The 19,517-nt window shown below is 36.6% G+C and overlaps 2 protein-coding genes across 2 annotated transcripts; one reads left to right on the forward strand and one right to left on the reverse strand.

Moving 5' to 3' along the window:
- Positions 1-588: 588 nt before the first annotated feature.
- LOC120290155 (dirigent protein 17-like) lies at positions 589-3,639 on the reverse strand. Its single transcript, XM_039305864.1, has 2 exons — positions 3,504-3,639; positions 589-1,539 (listed from the first exon to the last, which is right to left on the reverse strand). Exon 2 carries the CDS (start codon positions 1,508-1,510, stop codon positions 1,040-1,042), a length of 471 nt encoding a protein of 156 aa, XP_039161798.1. The 5' UTR covers positions 1,511-1,539; positions 3,504-3,639; the 3' UTR covers positions 589-1,039.
- Positions 3,640-12,019: 8,380 nt separating this feature from the next.
- Positions 12,020-16,477, forward strand: LOC104436094. The gene is made up of 5 exons (XM_010048823.3): positions 12,020-12,227; positions 12,427-12,507; positions 13,051-13,123; positions 15,190-15,255; positions 15,947-16,477. The coding sequence occupies exons 2-5, from the start codon at positions 12,476-12,478 to the stop codon at positions 16,037-16,039; spliced, it is 264 nt and encodes an 87-aa protein (XP_010047125.2). The 5' UTR covers positions 12,020-12,227; positions 12,427-12,475; the 3' UTR covers positions 16,040-16,477.
- The last annotated feature ends 3,040 nt before the right edge of the window (positions 16,478-19,517 follow it).

The raw sequence follows: 19,517 nt of genomic DNA on the forward strand, positions 1-19,517 counted from the left end.
TTTGACGTGGTTGATTTTCTTGTTACACGCCACTTTTTCAACCGTAGTCTCTTTCTTTCTCTCTCTCTCTCTCTCTCAACATGTCAATTACGTGTGTAATGTATCCGTTCCTTAACCTAGAATGGGTACCTCAAGTTGCTCAAGCCATCGTCGGATTCCCTAACCATTTTCCTTAAAGTACATCAATCAATCAACCCATCAATCAATTGTCAATAAATGAATCGACCATCGATGGCCTAGCCATGCATCCCCACTTGGAGAGGCTTGCGAATTAAATTCTCTAACGCTACCCATACATACGCCTTTCCCTTTAAAGTGGTCCGTGCGGTGTATGGGTTATCTGCTTAGCAGCCACTCAGAAAAGCACACTGGACAAAAGGAGTGAATCGGAGTCCTGAAACTGGAATTTTCTAATTTTGAACAGGCAATTAGGTGGCACCTTCCCCGAATAATATCAATTACGATACGGTAGCAACCGCGAAGATGATAAAGTGCCTCATAAGAAAATATAGTCGTGCGATGACCTCCATTTTCCGTGCAATCATCACTCAGAATGAAAGATATTAAGCACAGTCGACATTAGATTAGTTAAAGAAATAAAGTGCTGAGATGACCTGCCTCTTAGTGCATAATCCATTGATTTGAATGATAGATACACCTCAAGACAAGCCCGCAAGAATACCCTAGCAAAGCATACCTAAATAAAGAGAAGACAAATCCACAAGTGGGTAAATTTTTTTAAGGCGCCTTTTCACTTGGGTGATCCTCAGCAAAGAGAAGAAAGACGTGCAAATACCTTTCTCGGCCTTCTGGTTGAGATCGAGTGTAGTAACTGTGCATATCAAATTAACAAAGACGAGATTTGAAGCAACATGGCACCTAAGATGGGGAGCGAAATAACTGGGGCACAAAATCATACATGGTTCGTTCATATTCCTAGGGTACTTTTACCATCCTTTGGCCAATCCACGGTGCTCAGCGTCTGCACTCAAAATGTATGAATCCATCGGCCAGCTTCCTCGACCTCCCACACTTATCTTCACCTTGTTCCCGAATTAGCCGCCTTGCCTTTTTTATATGGCATCAAGTTCCTTTGGTCCTTGTTAGTGGATTTCGGGCCTTTCCTGACGACTTTTAGTGCCAAGGATTTCAGAGGAACCGTGATGTCCAGAGGAAGTAGAATATCTTCCAGCTCATGCCACTCAAGATCTTCGGAGTCGCCGTCTTCGTAGACTACCCTGTACCAGCCGGTTTCCTTATCAAACTGCACAACAGTACCAGAAAAATATTGCCCTTCAAACAGTTTCCAAACTTCTCTCCCTTCCATCCATTCACCGAAACCTTGGAATCCGGGTGACTTCGCCTCATGCTTGGTATCAGAAAAGGCAGGAGGGCCATTGCTAGAGTTCAACTTTGGCACCCCATTAATTACTATAGCTGGTTCTCCAGGCAACACATACACCCCGGCTGACGATGAGCTTAACTCTAGTTCTTTGCACATCTCCTCCATCTACAGTTGTCTTCATATATCCTGAGACACTGAATAGAGTAATCTATTCAGGTGCAGATCACACCGCAGGGTTTTGTATATTCTTCCTTTTAAACCAAGTTTATTCAATTAAATACATGCAACAGTGATTATTTCTAAAATAATTGAAACCACACTAATAAACATTTGACGGAGAAGCTGTAGACCAAAAACTCGAAGCAAATATATGACAGCAGAAGAATAAATTCATTCACTGAAATATAATCAAAACAAGTGTGTCAGAAAGTCAAAAGACATTTTAAAAAAAAGATGCTTCATAGGAGTGTGACACAAAGTTTTTGTGGTCCAACATCATTAGGCAGAGCAAAAATGCATAACAAGCACCCTGAAATTACGCTTGAAGAAACAAGAGTGCTCATGTTCTAAGCAGCAAGCAAAACCACAAGTCATGCATGGGAAAGAGAAAGCCAGAGAACTCCTTGAGCTTCAGGTCAGGATTTCATACTCATCAGTCAGAGTGAAAAACTGTAAAGCATATGCAGCTAAAGTGATGAAGATAATTTAGGTCAGTTTCAAGTGACAAAAACCTCTCCATCTTCTTGAGCAAAACTTGGATCATTGCTACTAGTTCTATTTCCCATTGATTCTTTTTCTTTTTTCCCCTTTGGGTTATAAAAGAGGGCAAAAGCCCAGATGATAAAGTAGCTCTCATAATTGCACTGGCTTGATCCCCTGACAACAATTAAAGTATCTCCCTCAAATGATAAACTGAAGACCAAAAACCTTTGAACTGGTAACTCAAGTTAATCTGAAAATCACCATGCTCTAAGGGAATTCCCGTATCTGCATAGACCATTTTAGTAGAAAGGGATACATTCAACCAATAGTTTCCCTCCAGGCTATAAGCATAAGATTAACTTTGAGATTGTTAAATCATTTTCCCAGTAGAAGATATGCCATGATCTTTGTATGTGGAAAGCTAGCATCCAAGCATCAATACATCCACATATACGCTTTAGCTATTTTCCAAAAGGTAATGACTGGAGTAAGACCAGAACTCCATGAATGATTTCTTCCGGTAAATCTCCAATCCATTACGTAATTTGTGCAGACCATCATCTACCGAGTTTATCCACAAAATACCTCTTAGAACAAGGAGATATAACTATCGGCAGTTGACCACAATTTGGTCTCCGAACCAGATCAGTACACTGCTACCTAAATCAATGCTGAATCCTCAGGAGAAAATAACAATCTCTAGTAATGTGCATTCTCTCTGGTCAGCAACAGAAGACGAAAGCACGAGTGTAGCAATAATAATATGGAAAACAGTGGACTGAATTTCTGGGTTTCACGTTTGTCTCATGTTGTTGCCACCACCTCCCTTCACATTTTCTTTTCCTTACTCTTATTCACGGTAGATACAAAGAATGAGCCCCCTGGCCTAACCTCTTTCAGCGTCCGATAAAACGTTCCTCGTCCCTAACATTCTATCATATTCACTCGCACAAACAGAACTTCACATCTCGTATAGAAAGCAAAAACTACAAAAAACGAATCTTTCACTTGATTTGACCCAGCATTTCCCCAGTACCGAAGTAAAAGTCAAAAGTAGCGATTTAGTCAGAGAACTACGTTCCAGGGAAGTCTTCCAAGAAACTTGTTCCCCAAACACGACGCGAGCGCAATTCCAGATCAATCATATCATCGTACCGTTCAAAATCAAGAATCACAAGAACCCAAAAGAAAAGGACGTGAAAGACGAGCAAAGAAAAGGGGTGCTTAAACTTCGTAAGCCTAAACGATGGAAGCGGAACGATAAGGAAACTAGGGACTACAAGATGGTGCCCGGAAGCCAAGCAGAATGCATAAGAATCTGCAATTTAACAACGATTGAACGGGCGTTCGAAGTGTCGCAACCGAAGAACGCCCAGATCAGCGAGGGAAACGAACGAGTCCAGGCAAAAAGATGGAAAGCTCGAAGCGGAAATGAGGAGGGAATCGCGAGATGTACCTTCGAGAGCGACGACCGGTCGCCTGAAATCGGCAGCACAGATCATACAAGAAGCAGGGCGCGAGAGGGGAAGAGAATGACTAGAGGAGTCAATGAGTGCCGCCCTGCCAGGTGAGGGACGACGAAAACAGAGAAGCGAAGGAAAAATATGACCAAAAAAACCAGATAGAGGAAAGAAATTAGGGTATTTTCGTAATTCACTGCTTCGCTTACTTATTAAAAATCTAATACTAATTGTTACATCATTCAAAGAAAATTTTTAAGAATTATGACATAAATAGTTTATGAATGTTGACTCAATATACCTTGTGGCCCTAAATTTTCAATTTATTCAATGTGGTTCATAAACTTTAGCCTAATATATAATGTTTCATAAACTTTTAATTTGTTCAATGTAATTTCTAGACTTTTGGTACATGTTTAAATTAGTTCTTGAACATTTTAAAATATTAATATTATCATTCCATTAATTTAAATTCAGGGATAACATTGAATATTTTCATATGATTACATTGAATATGTATTAAAAGTTTAGAGATCATGCTAAATAAATTAAAAGTTGACAACATTGAGCTAAAATTTATGAACCACATTATATATTAAATCAAAATTCATAAATCATTTTTTCCAAAAAATTTATTACCAATCCAACTAAAGGCGATGAGAAAAATTCTATCTTGCCGCCTTGGAGTATTAGCAAGGTTGCTTTAGGGTACACCTATGGCAAAAAAGTTTAATAATGTGTCACCTTAAATTTTAGGGTTAATACCCTGAAAAACCCCAAACCGGTACACATTTAACAAATTTACACCAAAATATTTTTTTGACCACCAAAAAACCCAAACTGGTATACCTTTGACAAATTTACCCCAAACTGGTACACTTGTGACAAATTTACCCTCTGTTAATTTTCGTTAAATGCTATTGTCAAATTATTAAGTTAAATGACACGTGACAATTGACCGGTATACCAATTTGGGATTTTTATGCTCCTTTTTTCACAGTTTACAATTTTTGTAATTTTTTTGTAATATTAATCCAATTTAGCGGATGGTATATTTGTCACAAATTTATCAGTTTGGGATTTTTTTCGATCGAATAAATTAATTTGGGATAAATTTGTCATAAATGTACCAGTTTATGGTTTTTTATGGTCAGTCGGGGTAAATTTGTCGCATGTATACTAGTTTGGCGTTTTTTATGGTCAAAAAAATAGTTTTGGGTAAATTTGCCACAGGTGTACCAGTTTGAGGTTTTTCAGGGTATTAACCCTAAATTTTAATAAATTGTGACTAACCTTACTTTATCGCATTAGGCATATTCAAGGTGACAAATGGTAAAATTCTCAAGTTTGCAACATTTCTTTTGGATCGACAAAAGGTGATCAAATCCTAAATTTCTCGCCTTATGTCATATCCAAAGGCAAAGAAAAATGATTTTCTCCACTTCTTCTCTAAGGCAACTCAATTGTTTTTGTCATCATGGGACCAAATTTTCCTCTCAACAGCAATAGAGTTCGAATTTTATTGCTTAGGCTTAAATCTAAGGTGACAAAAATCATAATTTTATTACTTCAAGTCTAACCCAAAATGACAAAAATCATGATTTTGTCCATTTAGATGTAACTTAAGGTGATGATATTTGATATTTGTCGCTATAGATTCAAAATTGTCTCACCTTTAACTGAATGAATGATGATAATGTACAAAGTTTATCGTCTAAGTTAAACTTAAGGTGACAAAAGTAAAATTTTGTCACTTTAGGATATGGCTAAAAGGTGACAAACTTAACAATTTCTCGCATTTGATCAATCCTAAGACAAAAAAAATTACATTTTATTGACTATGCGTTTTGTTTGTAGTGCAGTGTCAGGAATAAATTTTATTATGAGAGTGATAGGAACAAGGTTTTATTTAGGATTAATACCTTGAAAAATCCCAAATCGGTATACATGTGACAAATTTACCTAAAACTAATTTTTTAACCACCAAAAACTCTAAATTGGTATAGTTTTGATAAATTTACCATAAACCGATACACTTGTGACAAATTTACCCTATGTTAATTTCTGTTAAATTTTACTGTCAAATTATTAAGTTGAATGATACATGACGCTTGGTTGGTATATCAGTTTGGGATTTTACTCTCTGTTTGTCACAGCTATATAATTTTTGTGATTTTTTGTGATATTAATCCAATATAACGAATGGTATATTTGTCACAAAGGTACCAATTTGAGATTTTTTGCGATCATATAAATTAATTTTGGATAAATTTGTCACAAGTGTATTAATTTAGGGTTTTTTTATGGTCAATTGAAGCAAATTTGTCATAGGTATACTAGTTTGAGATTTTTAATAGTTAAAAAAAAATAGCTTGGGATAAAATTGTCACAGATGTACCAATTTGAGATTTTTTAGGATATTAACATTTTTATTTATTTATTGGTTTGTGCCTGGATAAGTCCTGTTACCTTTTAATTTGACAGTATGAAATGTGCCGCTTTAACCTTTTTTTCTTCTTTTTTTTTTAATTAATCTTCTTAAATTTTAAAGTGGTGTCTTAATCTATTTTAGAGGATCGGTGTGTATTGTTCCATCTAAAGCTAGTTTTTTTTATTTAATTTGAAAATAGAAAAATTAAATAACTTCACGAAATATTAAAAGAAAATCAGAGAAAATAGAAGATAAGTTGGTTCGGCTCAAACTTTATATCGAAAAATAACCAAAGGGAACAAGACCTCGCGCCCTTCTCTTGTGAGACTTTGAGGATCTAAATTCCAATTCCTTAATTGAAATGGTTTAAGCGAAAAGCACATAATGTCGCATCAAGAAGATCCCTTCCTCTTGAAGATTTACAATATGTTCAACTTTATCATTCTAAATTCATTTACTGAATATAATTAACCAATATACTAACTCAACCAATCATATATTCGTTAAGAAATGACCCATTTCGATAGGTTTAAGCATGCGTCACTAAATTTGCATTGTTGGAAATGGGAAAACGGATTAAATGAGCTTTAATAATATAGGTTGGATTAGTATAGGTCATTAGATTTACATCACTAAAAATAGGTAAAAAATTGTTCAATGTGTCAAATCATTTTCAACCCGACCCAACTCACTTATTGCACTCAAAAAACTAATTCTATTGTTGATTGGGTTGCTAAAGCCCACGATCGAAATGCTCTCCCTCCTAACTAGACGACTAAGGGCCCGCATGTTTGTGTTTCTTTTTTTTTTGTTCATAAACAGATTTTCTTTTTTTTTTTTGTTCTCGAGAACAAAAAAAAAAAAAAAAAAAAAAAAGAAACGCGTTTGTTTGCGTTTTTGTTCAAAATCTTTTTTTGTTCGGGAACAAAATTAGAACAAAAATAAGAAACAAAAAAAAGTTACATTTTTTAAAAACAAATTTTCTCTCTCATTTCTTTTCTTCTCTTTTTCTTCTTCTTCTTTTCTACTTCTTTTTTCTTTGGCCGGTTGCCGGAGGGTCGCCGGCCCTCGGCGAGGCCGAGCGTCACCGGCCCTTGGCAAGGCTCGGCCTCACCTTGGCCGAGTGAGCTTGAGCTTGCCTAGCCAAGGCGAGGCCGAGCTTGTGGAGGCTCGGCGAGCTCGGGCTTGCCTAGATCCGGCAAGGCCGAGCCTTGCCGGTGGCGGGCGAGCTCGGCCTCGCCGGATCTGGGCGAATCCGTGCTTGCCGGCAACCGGCCAAAAGAAGAAAAAAAAAAAAAATAAAGAAAAATAAAATAAAAATATTAACAAATTAAAAGAAACAAAAAAAAAAAGAATATAAATTTACCAAACGTGTTTCTATTTATTTTTATTTCCGGAACAAGTTTACCAAACGCGTCTTTTTGGTCCCAGGAACAATTTTTGAACAAAAACATAAACAAATGCACCCTAACTGCCGGAGGTTTTATGGAAAATTTTGTGCTCAGAAACTGTTATGTTTGATTTGAAGTTTCATCGCAAGTGAATGAAAGGCTTTATTTTCTATTGAAAAAAAAAAAAATTCACCTGTTTGACAAGTGTAGTCAAGACTCACAAACACAAGTTCTTCAAAAATTACTGGTCACGGCTCATCTTGTCATGGACAAGGACAACCATTGATTAGGTGCGAATTTCCCTTCAACCGAGACAAGACATTCCTGATGAGAACGGGCTTCCCCTGGGAATGTAACCTTCATTTGACTTGGTCTAGATTGAATGGATGACGATCCTTGGAGGGAGGATCTCCAAAAACTCATGTTGCGGGTTGGTGCAGTCAAGAGCGCGTTTGGTAACGTTTCTATTCAAAAATTGTTCTAGGAAATAGAAATAGAAAAAATTATTTCTGTTCCGAGGAACAATTTTTGACTAGAAAGACGCATTTGGTAAACTTGTTCCGAGAATAAAAATCAATAAAAATGCGTTTGGTAAATTTATATTATTTTTTTGTTTCTTTTAATTTTTTTATATTTCTATTTTATTTTTCCTTTATTTTTTATTTTTTATTTTTTTTTTTCTTCTTCGGCCGGTCGCCAACCTCCGCGATCGGCCGACGGGGGCCGGCAGCCTCGCCTTGGCTAGGCGAGGCTTGGCAACGCTCCGGCGAGGTCGCCAACCTCGACGGCGTCGCCAACCTCGACGGTCATGGCCTAGGTCGACGATCGGCCAAAGAAAAAGAAAAGAAAAGAAGAAGAAAAGAGAAGAGAGAGAAAAAATGTTATTCAAAAGTGTTTTTGGAACAAAAATAACTTTTTTTGTTTCTCATTTCCGTTCCAATTTTGTTCGGAAACAGAAAAATAGATTTTGAACAAAAATGCAAACAAATGCGTTTCTGTTCTTTTTTTGTTTTGTTCCCGGGAATAAAAAAACAAAATTTTTGTTCATAAACAAGAAAAAATAACATTACCAATCTGACATTCCTCATCTACCAAATGGTGCTTCATTTCGTTTGACATGGTACCTTGGTTTTCATCATTACTAAATTACTCATTCCTCCATTCCCGTTGGCAGTCTCATTCATCATAACTTTCATTCATTGCTCTAATTTCTTGCTGTTCATTTATTGTTCACTTCATTCATTTCCTTCATCCTTTATTTATTTCATTCATCGGCGTCACTTCACTTCTGTGACCGTCTCCAATGCTCGCCTTTACTTTTATGCAGTGCATTTGCCTTTTCGTGCCATGGCACTTTTCTCTCTTCCTTTTTCTGACTGATAATCTTTGGATCTCTATATTTAAAACAAGACTTTCCCCACTCTGGACCTCGCTTTTGAATTCTCGATTAGCATTCTTAATCGTCTTGCTCTGGCATGGGGTTGGTCACTTGACCGGGTTAAACGAAATGAAAATAAAAGGTTCAAATTGGCCTAGCAAAGGCTTCAGCCGTGTTTCGATTTTGGATTGAATTGCCGCTCGTCATTTTGGAAAAGCTTGTTTAATCAAACAATTTTCTCGGTTTTCCAGACACCTTATAGCTCCCTGCCCCGACGTGGACTAGTTGGGTTATTTTTGAAAAATATTTCATAATCATTTTTGTAGAGGGCTCAAATTGCATGAACTATTGATTTTCACGTGTTTGGAAAAATAAATGAATTGTCGCTCCTCATCTCGACAATAATTGCATGGCAAAATATTAACAATGCCATACTTCTACTTTTCGTTTTTTCCCGATGAATCTAATCTTTTTTTATGAAGACCCTACTGTGGAGCGGCGACTCTTGACAAGGTCCGACATTTGAAGATTGCATTGGCTCGACTTGGTAATTCAAATGAAATATAATCATTAGCATTTCGTCATCTAATCATTATCATGTCACGGGCCAAAGAGCACCAAGTCATCAATCCAAAAGGGTTCATCAAAGCCGTTAGATTATAAAGTGACTTAATCTTTACCATTAGATTTGTTTGACAGGCTTTGACGCTCTCAACCGTTAAATGAGATCAATCTCCGCCATTGAATTAATATGATGAGTATCATTATTCTTATTATTCTCCACTGTTAGATCAAGTAAATCTCTACTGTCAGATCGATTAGACGAAAATTAATAGCATCTACCATTTGATCATGTAGAAGATCAATGACCGTAATTAGAGGGACTTTTGTAGCAATATGGGAGCCCCCTCATCGTTTGTATCATTCACTTCATTTAAGTAATAGAATTTTCTCTAGAAAATTATCATAAAATTCATAAATTTATTGCAATTGTACTAATTTAGTCAAATCTTTTCTTCATCAATTAAGTTATAAACTTTTTGCATTTGTGTCAATTTAATCAATCCAATCAATTTTTGCTGGACAACACTAACATGGACAATTTTTAATAACATTGCAATATTTTTTGAATAATTTATAATTTATTTTCCTTCCCTCCCTTCCTCCTCCATCAATGGTTGGATCTTGGCAATCGGCCAAAGGAGAGGGCCAGCCAAGGTCAAGCGATGGCGAGTCTCACCATGGCTGGGTGAGGCTCAACCTTGCTAGAGGCTATTGGCCAAGGCTTGAGCCTCAGTAGCAACTGGGTGAGGTGCAACCTCGCTAAATTTATTGAGGTCGAGCCTTGCTTGCAAGCCAAGTGCGAGGCCGACTAGGAGAGAATTCAACACAATTTAAAATATTATTAAAAATCCCACACCATATAAAAGGGCCAATGTCCATGTCAGCCGAGCAGCCAAAATTGGTCAGATAGATCAAAGTGACATAAATGCAAAATGTTTATGATTTAGGATGCGCATGATAATCATTCTATTTTTGTTTCGGAACTATTTTTTTATTCTAAATCTATTTCGGAATATAAATCTATTTGGTAAAATTATTTCATTTTTCTTTTCCCCTGAAATAAATTTTTACTCCATAAATAGATTTGGAATTAAAATCGAAAGTAAAATCTTTTTACTTCTCTATTTTTATAACATAAATAAAAATAAAAATTCTTATCATCATTCATCATCGTTGCTAGCCGGCCACCCATTCTCTATCGCCGGCTACCATCCATTCATCATCGCTAGCTGTCGTCCATCATCTGCTGCCATCACTCCTTGGCCGCTGGTTGCTACTTGCCGACCATCACCCGCAGCCACCCATTGTTTGCTGTTGTCGCTCCCTAGCCGCCCACCACCCCCGCTCGTCACCAAGGAGTGCCGTCGATCGTCGTCCATTGTTGCCGGCCACTAGTTATTGCCGACTACCGATCACCATCGCGTGGGAAAGAGAAATTTTGCGTCTTTATTAAATGAATTTCTATTTCATGAATAAAAAATTTGTGTCGTTATTAAATGCACATTTTTACCTAAGGTTAATACCTTGAAAACTTCCAAATTGATACATTTATGACAAATTTACTCAAAACTAATTTTTTGACTACTAAAAATCTCAAATTAGTACACATTTGACAAATTTATCACAAATTGATACACTTGTGACAAATTTACTATCATTAGTTTTCGTTAAATTTTACTATCAAATTATTAAGTTGAATGACATGTGACAGTTCGCGAGTATACCAGTTTAGGATTTTACTCTCTATTTATCACGCTTATATAATTTTTATGATTTTTTTGTAATAATTAAATATAATGTAGAGTATATTTTTCACAAATGTACCAATTTGAGGCTTTTGACGGTATTATAAATTAATTTAGGATAAATTTATCACAAGTATACAAATTTGGAGTTTTTTTTTTTTATGGTTAGTTAGGGTAAATTCATCACGGGTATACAAGTTTAGAATTTTTTATTATTAAAAAAATAATTTTTGGTAAATTTGTTACATGTGTACTAGTTTTTGGTTTTTTCAAAATATTAATTCTTTTACTTATAAACTCATCCAAAAATAGAAATAAAAAAAATCAAATATATTTCTTTTTCAAAAGCCAATTTCTGAATAGAATGGTTATTATTTGTGCTCTCAATGGCAAAAAGAAAAGGTTTTTTTTTTTTTTTTTGGGTAAGGACAAAAAGAAAAGTTTATGATTTAATTGCGCCATAAATTAATGACTATTTTTTGGTAATTCCCCAGAATTTCTTAAAGCTTTTTCTCTACTTCCTTTCTCTAGAAATTCCCTCTCAATTGAGCGGTTCAAAGGTTTAAGTGCGGCACGATCGAAAGAGTCATCTCGTGACAATTACACCATTTTATAAGATTTCAACTATTGAGAAAACGCTGAAGAAAAGTCTTTTCGAATTTAATTGACTAAACTTATTTAAAGACATGTCTCGAGTCGTTTTTGGAGAATCGATTTTTCCGATGAACCTGGCTTTTCCAATATGAATCTCGGAACTTCCAATTCTTTTCGAAACGCAGGGCATGGTTTTTGAATTTTCGTGGGTTAGACAGAAAGATGCTGACAGAACATGAGTCAAAAGCAATCAATTGCAGTCAAATTGAGGAAGATATTTTCAAATTGGGGTACAAAATAAATTTAAACCTCATATATTATTTAATTTAGTTTTTTCTTTTTAAGTATTTATTTGCCCCTACGAGCCTTTTGCGTTGCGCCCACACGCGAAAACAATTTAAGTTAAAATTTTTCATTTAGGGCAATTAATCTTTCTTTTTCTCTCTTTTCTTCCGTCATCGCCCCCGACACCCCCTGTTCATCGTGCGCAACCTCCTTGCGCGATCTGTACGGCGATCGACGGCGGCGGCGACGACGACCGGGGCGTGAACGGCGACCGGCGATTAGGTCTCAGCGCGGCCAAGGCGACGTAGGCGGAGAGAGAGTCCTAACCGCAGGTGACCATATGCGCCCGTGAGAAGTGAATCGATGCTGTCTTAGCGTGACAGAGCCACGCGTGCAGTTCTTGTTTTTCTTACAGAGCAATTAGTGTAGTCTCTATCGGCATGCTGATGTATTGAATTGATCGTATTTCTTGAACGAGGAATAACCCTTTTGGAATCTCCCCCTTTTTCTGAATCCGATTTTGCGTTGCAGTTATAGACGACTGGGTCTCTGCAGCGTTCCGGACTCCAGGGCAGCAAGAATGGATGCCAAGTATTCCGGAGAGACGTTGAAGTAATTTTCTCGTGCTGGACTCTTTAGTTGTTCCTTTCTTGTGATTGTGAGAGGGAGTGATTCGGTTCCAGTTCTGTTTACTTGTTGTTTTTAGGACGTGGAGGAAGTATCTACAGACTCCTCTTGTTTGCTGTGTTTCTGATTTACTGAGCATTCATATAAATCTAAGAACTACTATTTAGATTCTTGATAGCTGTTCCAACGTTGGATTTTTGATGATGATTGTTCTAATATTCAAGTTCTGTCGCGTGGAGGCAAATATGTATTCTTGACCCATGACTACTTTCTCTCATAAAAGAAAAGGGTTATTTGATTCTGAGTGCGAACAACATAGGTTCAAACTTGATTGGGACTGTATCAATATCAAACAATCTTTAGCAGTTAGTTCCATTGGAAGCTTTTGGCCCCCACTTCCTCGCAATTTTTTAATCAATCTAACATTATAGGGTTTAGCTCTTGTTTGGGTGGATGGGTATGTAGACTGTTTGGTGTTGAGGGCTTTTGAACATTATCAATGAACTTGGTTAAATATTTGTCGAGCAGGCATTTGGAGAAGCAAAACGAGTTGCTGATGGATGCCTACAGATCAATGTCACATGAACTACACAAGCTGCAGGTATTTTACCTAATTGAAGTGCCATAGTTATAATTTTCAGTTATTGCTGCAAATTATGATAGTTCACTAATTTAGAGTTTCTTCTTGAAAATGTGGTGAATGCTGGGCAATTGCCTTAAGGGTTGTTTTATTTCTGCTGGAAATATGCTTAAGGAAGATAGTTAACTCATTTGACTTGGAGGAACTCATAGTCTATAGCAAAGGTGCTAATTTTCTTCCAGAATTTTTCAATGACAAGATGTACAACTTTTTTGGAGTAATGATACTTTGAATCCAAGTTACTCATTCCAATTAAGATCTCTCCAGTTTTGATTTACATCCTCCTGGTGAAGTGGAGTTTAAAAACCTGGAAAGCAGCATGCAAATCAGCCTTGGTGCATAGTGTAGTGCAATTTGTGGAGGAAGTCTTATGAATTATTAGGATAGTTAACTATCAGGATCAAATACGCGGATTGGACATCAATCATACTACTAATTGAAACAATAGCGGCCACTTTTATTATTGCTGGGGTTGATCTATACTTAAGAGCTTTTAATCACTCGGATTGGTAATAGAACCACATGACTGATGTTTACTATGTTTTGCCAACTCTCTATAAAAAGGAAAGTTTTCTTTGCCCCATAAACTGATAGATTATTACCTTGGTCACTTTGTTACTCAACTGGTCATTGTAGGACAATAATAAAATCGCTGATATGTAGAAAGCTCTAGTTTGAGAACCAATAGCCTGCACCTTTGATTCATTGCCACCAGCTATGGTGTGGCTACCTAGGCACTGCCCACCTCAATCAGAGCAGAAAGCGCTCAACTACAAATGACAATCAAGATAACCATAACTGTCATGGAGCCCAAATTTGCTGGTGCATATATGGTTGTACATGGGAAGAAAAATATTTTAGGATTTCCCTCTGAGATTTTTGGTTAGAAAAGCTCAGAGATTGTTTAAGATGAGCTTGTGAATCATTGTAGCTGCTGTAATTATTTTATCATCAGAATGCAGATCATTGACCCCCAAGAGTAAAGTGTAGTCTAGAGCTATCTATTCTTTTTTGGTTTTTGTTTGATGGAGACATCTATCTCTAATTACAAATACCTTTAATGAGTAACGCTTTTGGAGATGATTGCGGGTATGATGAATCTTTGTACTGCCAAAGACCAATCGTTTCCAGTTGAAGGTCATTTAACATATTGACTCAAGTCTAAATGAGAATCATCTTGTTATTGCATGCTTTCTCTGAAATTAGGCCCCATTTGATTTGGCTTTAGGGAAATGACTTTGGGAAACTGCAAATGCTCTTGGGCTAAAGGGGTTTCCGAAATGCAATAGTGTTTGCCAAATTGTAAATTTAAAGTGCCTTGGGAAATAACTTTGGCTTAAATGCTGTTTGGTAAAACTTACATTTGCAAAGGGCTTTTGTTATTTATTTATTTATTTTAAGTCAAAATTAAATCTGGTGGAGCTTAGCTATTGGACAGCCTTGCTTGAGGTCGAGTGACCCAGGGTGTCACCTGAGGTCGTCACGCGACCAAGGTAATGCTTGAGGTCATGTGGTCGTGCGACCCTAGGTGGCGGTCTCTAGGGATGCGCAACCCTTCAGGCAACAGTTGTTGACCTCGAGTAGCTCCTTGTTGCAAATTGTGGAAGATGAACAGTTAACGTGGATTGGCATTCCCTAAATGCTGAAAGCTCAAAGCAGGTGGGGACCTGCTTTGGGCTTTCAGCTTTCTCAACCCATTTGGGTCCCAAAAATACTTGTCAAACACCTTATATTTTCCCCAAGGGGCTTGTGGGGTTCAAAGCCTCTTGGGAAAGCTGAACCAAACGGGGCTTTAGTATTATTAGTTAGCAAATTTAGGGAATTGTTACCTGTGGCTCTTGAACGAGTGAAGTTTTTGGTGCGGTGGTTTTTGTATTAGTCCTGTGGAATGCATAACTCAGTAAACAATTGATTCCTTTTTGGCTGAAGGGGTTATACACAACGTTAACTTTGTGCTCTGATGTTAGAACATTTTGAATTACATAGATTCTCAAGGAGGTATTAAAATTTCTTGATCTGTCTTGTAGGTTGAGGAAGAAATGCTCATGCGCAAGTTTTATGAACTCATGTCAGCACAGGGCTTAACTAAAAAGGTTTGCTCATCTGCAAGTAATTAGTCTTGGAGATATCCAGGCCATTACTTTGTCCTATTCTTGATGGGTTTTGCTCGGGATGCTTTTTAAGCTTTATTTCATTCACATTCTAAAAAAATGTCATTTTAGATCTAGAAATGATAACATAGGACAACATGTTTCTTCTGCTTTATCTGCTTCACTGTCCAATTCTAGGTTTACATTGATTTAAACATTTGTCTTTCAGTTTTAGGCATGTGATATTCTGGGTCCTGCTTCAATGAGGATTGCAATTGCTGAAACCTTTCTGAGAACATTATGTAACGAGACAATTTTTATAAGAAAATGTTCCCTGATGGCTCCACAATTGAGTGTCGTTATTCTTCTAATAAGCTATCTAGAATGTCTTTGTTCTTGATGTCACCTTTGGAGATATATAGCTTACATCATTAATGAACTTTGTCCTAGTGTCACGAGTTTAAAATATATAGAGAGATTGATGTTCGCTTTAGCAGTTTAGATTCACCAAGCTGTGCATGAATCTTGCTTCAGTCAATCATATGTGCTTATGACTTCCTTGGATTTGTTTTTTCACTCCATAAAGTATCAGCCTTTCTCTTCTTTGTTTCGTTCTGATCTTTTTTCATGAATGTTCCTATCTAGGTTCTGTATTCGTTTATATGCTTTCTGAAATATTAAAGCTTGTTTGCAGGACGGAGTTGGAAAAGATTCTTCAGGTGATAACAGAACTGGAGACTCAACGGCACTAGTCGTTAAAGATGGCGATGAACAGCAGTCAGGATGACTTATCCAAGTATAATACCCAACACAGAGAATGGAATACTTCATTAAGTGGAGATTATGTGACTGGTCATCTCTCTTCGCTCTGAGATTTCAACAAAATCTTGCCCTTGTCATTCTTTATTCAAGTTTAGTATGCGACAGATCAAGAAGTGAAGGTGATCTCTGCAACGGGTGTTCTGTAGGAAATATTGTCATATAGGGGATTCGTTGATTGGGCCCGCTTCTTGTTCAGGCACACTTTTCTCTGCCTCGATGCATAAATGTTTTCACTTGAAAGAGCTTGAATCTAAGACCAAGATCCTCTTTTTATTTTTACTCTTGTAACAGACAAAACTGGCGAGATCAAGTTGAATTGTTTCTTACTTTGTTTTATACATTGGTTACTCTGCACCAATGTAAAGGCAAAACTAATACATATATTCTCTGAGGTTTGTTTGTACCTTGGGCTTTTGGCTGGTGCTATGTCTTTGTTCCATAAAACCCTTGATCCCAATGGAGAAAGAACTGAATTCGATTATACAAAATGCTTCCATCTGAGATCAGATGATTATGAACTGCAGGTGCTATGTCTCTGTATCTTTGCAAGGTTGTCTGCGTGCCCATTTTTTTTTTTTTTTGGCTTAAATCATATTTTTGAATCATTAGCATACAGTCTTGGAAGCAATATATGAAATAAGTCCATTCCAAAATTAAAAAATAAAATGAAATAAACTAAAATGTGAACGCTTTCTTTATTCTTAACTTCAAGTATTTTAAATATAGTTTGTAAAAATATTTATCTTTTCATAGTATTACGGGAACAAGAATTATTGATTCCTTTTAATTAAGAAGGGAACGCAATAAATTGTGTTAAAGGTTAGTTATAATTTATTAAAACTTTATTGCTTCTCTAACCAAGTACTCCATTTGTTTAGTTTATTCTTTTTAGTGCACTCGGATTAGTGACGGCTTTGTAAACTTGTGGTTTAGTACAATACCGTAAGACTCGTAAGACTCTTAACATTATAGTGGGCATTTCACCCACCTTCACTCACCTCAAGTGCAGGAAGCTATTATACCTACTTACTCGGTGGTAGCTAGAATCGAAGTCCTGATGTGGTCTCTATCTTCATCACCATGAAGTCCTCTAATTTCCTATTTATCTTTGTCTTCCCGACAGAGAGGATAGAGAGAAAATACGGGGGTGACATCACGGGATCTCTCACCCTAAGACGGATCTCCCACCTGTTTCTTTCACTTAAGCCTTAAAGGACATGCTTGGGTTCTTTTTCTTTTTTCTTTTTGTCATTTTTTATAATATTTTCCTGACAACATCGGTGGTTTGGGTTATGTAGTTGAGTTGGATTGCCCCCATCTGATGCCGACCTAATCAAATTGACTTCGAGGATAGTCCAAGACCAAATTAAATTTTAAATAGGAGCACGACGTCCATTTTTGACATTGCCCCTATAGATTTCCTCGTGCTAATTTGTATTGGTTAGGACCAAATTTTCTATTATTCAGATATTTCTGAGTTTAAAAAACTAAAATTAGTGAAGCATGATGGTGGGAGAAATTATAGAAGACGAGCGATTGGTGAATTGGGAATTCAATCACTGCAGTTTCCAAATTTCCATTCAAAACGTTAGACAATTCAGAATTTTTTAAAGATGAAACTTTATATAAAAACTATCTTCAAGATGATGGAGATGAAAATCTTGAAGATTGGTCTTGTAGAATGATTGTAATTTTTTTTTTTGGTAAGGGTAATAATATATAGAGCTAACAAAAAAAAAAAAAAAACACAAGATTCGGCGTTACAAAACTTACACTCAAAAGACAATAAGTCAAAAAGAGTGGAAGGGCATCGAATGCAAAAAACCTCTAAAAAGGCGGCGAGAAAAGTAGGCAATAGCAGTGCAAACAATAAAAACAAGGAAGAAACCTAAACAAGCCAGAGCTCATAACGACCCGCATCCAATCCAAGCTTCAAGAATGGCAGCAAAGATAACCGGGCGAGCAAACTAAGAAGAAGTAGACGACCACGTCAAAACCTCCACCCAAAGGACATCTAAGGGCTCGTAGGAGTAGAAGAGAAAATATAAGGATCAATATCCCATTTACGTTGTAATCTTCTATTTCTCAGGTTGTACATTCTTGAAAATTAAGGCCTTATCTTTAGCAACTTTAATGAGATGATTTTTTACGGCCGGAATCGCCAACATATGGCATCTAAACAGGATGTCGTTTCTGAACTTCCAAATGATGTGGTATAAAGCACCAAACGAAAAACGGGCAATTGAGTGATAAAGTCCTTACCAACAAGAAATTTCATCGCCCATTGAAGGTTTTTAGACCAGGTCCTATTGTGCCATGGAAGATTGCATCTCGCCGCCCAAAAATCAGCAAAGCTGGTAGTGATACAACACCCAAAAAATAGATGATTGATTGAATCCGGAATTAGTTTACAAAATGCACAAACTGCATTACCAATCCTGCCATATGATAAGAGTAAGGCTTGGGTGGGAAGACGGTTCTTGGTAATAAGCTAGAGATTAAATTGATATATCGGATGTATAACTTTGTTCCAAATGAAGGAAGCCTAGACGATCGTAGCCTTTTTCCTTCTAATAGTATGCCACGTTGAGGCTATCGAAAAAAGACCTAAAGAGCTATCACTGCAAATAAAACGATTCGGAACCTGGGAAAGAAAAGGAAGCAGTTGATTCCATGAATCTAACACTGTCCTCATAGACTGTCTAGACGGAGAGAAAATGTCAGCCACCGTAAATACATAATTGTAATTGAATGATTGTAATTGTTGCAAGTAAATACATACTATCGTTGTAAAGAAAGTTGATGAGATATTATAGTCACCTATTGTGATGAGAGACTTTTTCAATTTACAAGAGAATTTTCTAATAATTTGGCTGTTTTGATGGGTTATGCTGAAATCGTATTGAAAGTATATCGCAAGTTTCTATACACCTCTTCGAATCGAAGAACTAGGAAAATCTTTGGGGAGACAATTTGTTTCCACAAACGCATTAGTCCAATTCATTCTTGTCCATATTTACACATTATTCGTGTGTACGGTGAAGGTAATCGGTGTATTGATTGGTTAACAAATTTTGCTTTGAACACTTTGGTTGAATGTATGCTGCCATGAGATTTAATTTATATATTGTTAGGTAATCAAGTTGATATTTCTGCATCATGATAAAACATTTGATTTTACACTATATTCAAGAATGGTACGGCCAGCTTCTGGTACGACCAGCTTCGTTGTTCTTTTAATAAAAATAAAATAATATAAGCCTGTTTGTTTTAGCGTATGTAAAAATATGTTTCCATTAAAATTTAAGAAATTAACTGAATTTTTAAAAATAAGAGTAGATTGCATGTGAATTTACTAGTTAATGATAGCACGTTAGGAAAGTTTCACTTATTTTGTTTTTAAGAAGAGTCGAAATTCGCTGTGAGATTTTGATTAAACGAAA

The sequence above is a fragment of the Eucalyptus grandis genome, chromosome 1 (genome assembly GCF_016545825.1).
Source record: "Eucalyptus grandis isolate ANBG69807.140 chromosome 1, ASM1654582v1, whole genome shotgun sequence".
NCBI lineage: Eukaryota > Viridiplantae > Streptophyta > Magnoliopsida > Myrtales > Myrtaceae > Eucalyptus > Eucalyptus grandis.

Coding starts and splice junctions, on each gene's coding strand:
- LOC120290155 (XM_039305864.1), bottom strand. CDS start 1,510: ATGGAGGAGATGTGCAAAGAACTAGAGTTAAGCTCATCGTCAGCCGGG.
- LOC104436094 (XM_010048823.3), top strand. CDS start 12,476: ATGGATGCCAAGTATTCCGGAGAGACGTTGAA. Junction 12,508..13,050: donor TATTCCGGAGAGACGTTGAA/GTAATTTTCTCG, acceptor TTTGTCGAGCAG/GCATTTGGAGAAGCAAAACG. Junction 13,124..15,189: donor ATGAACTACACAAGCTGCAG/GTATTTTACCTA, acceptor TCTGTCTTGTAG/GTTGAGGAAGAAATGCTCAT.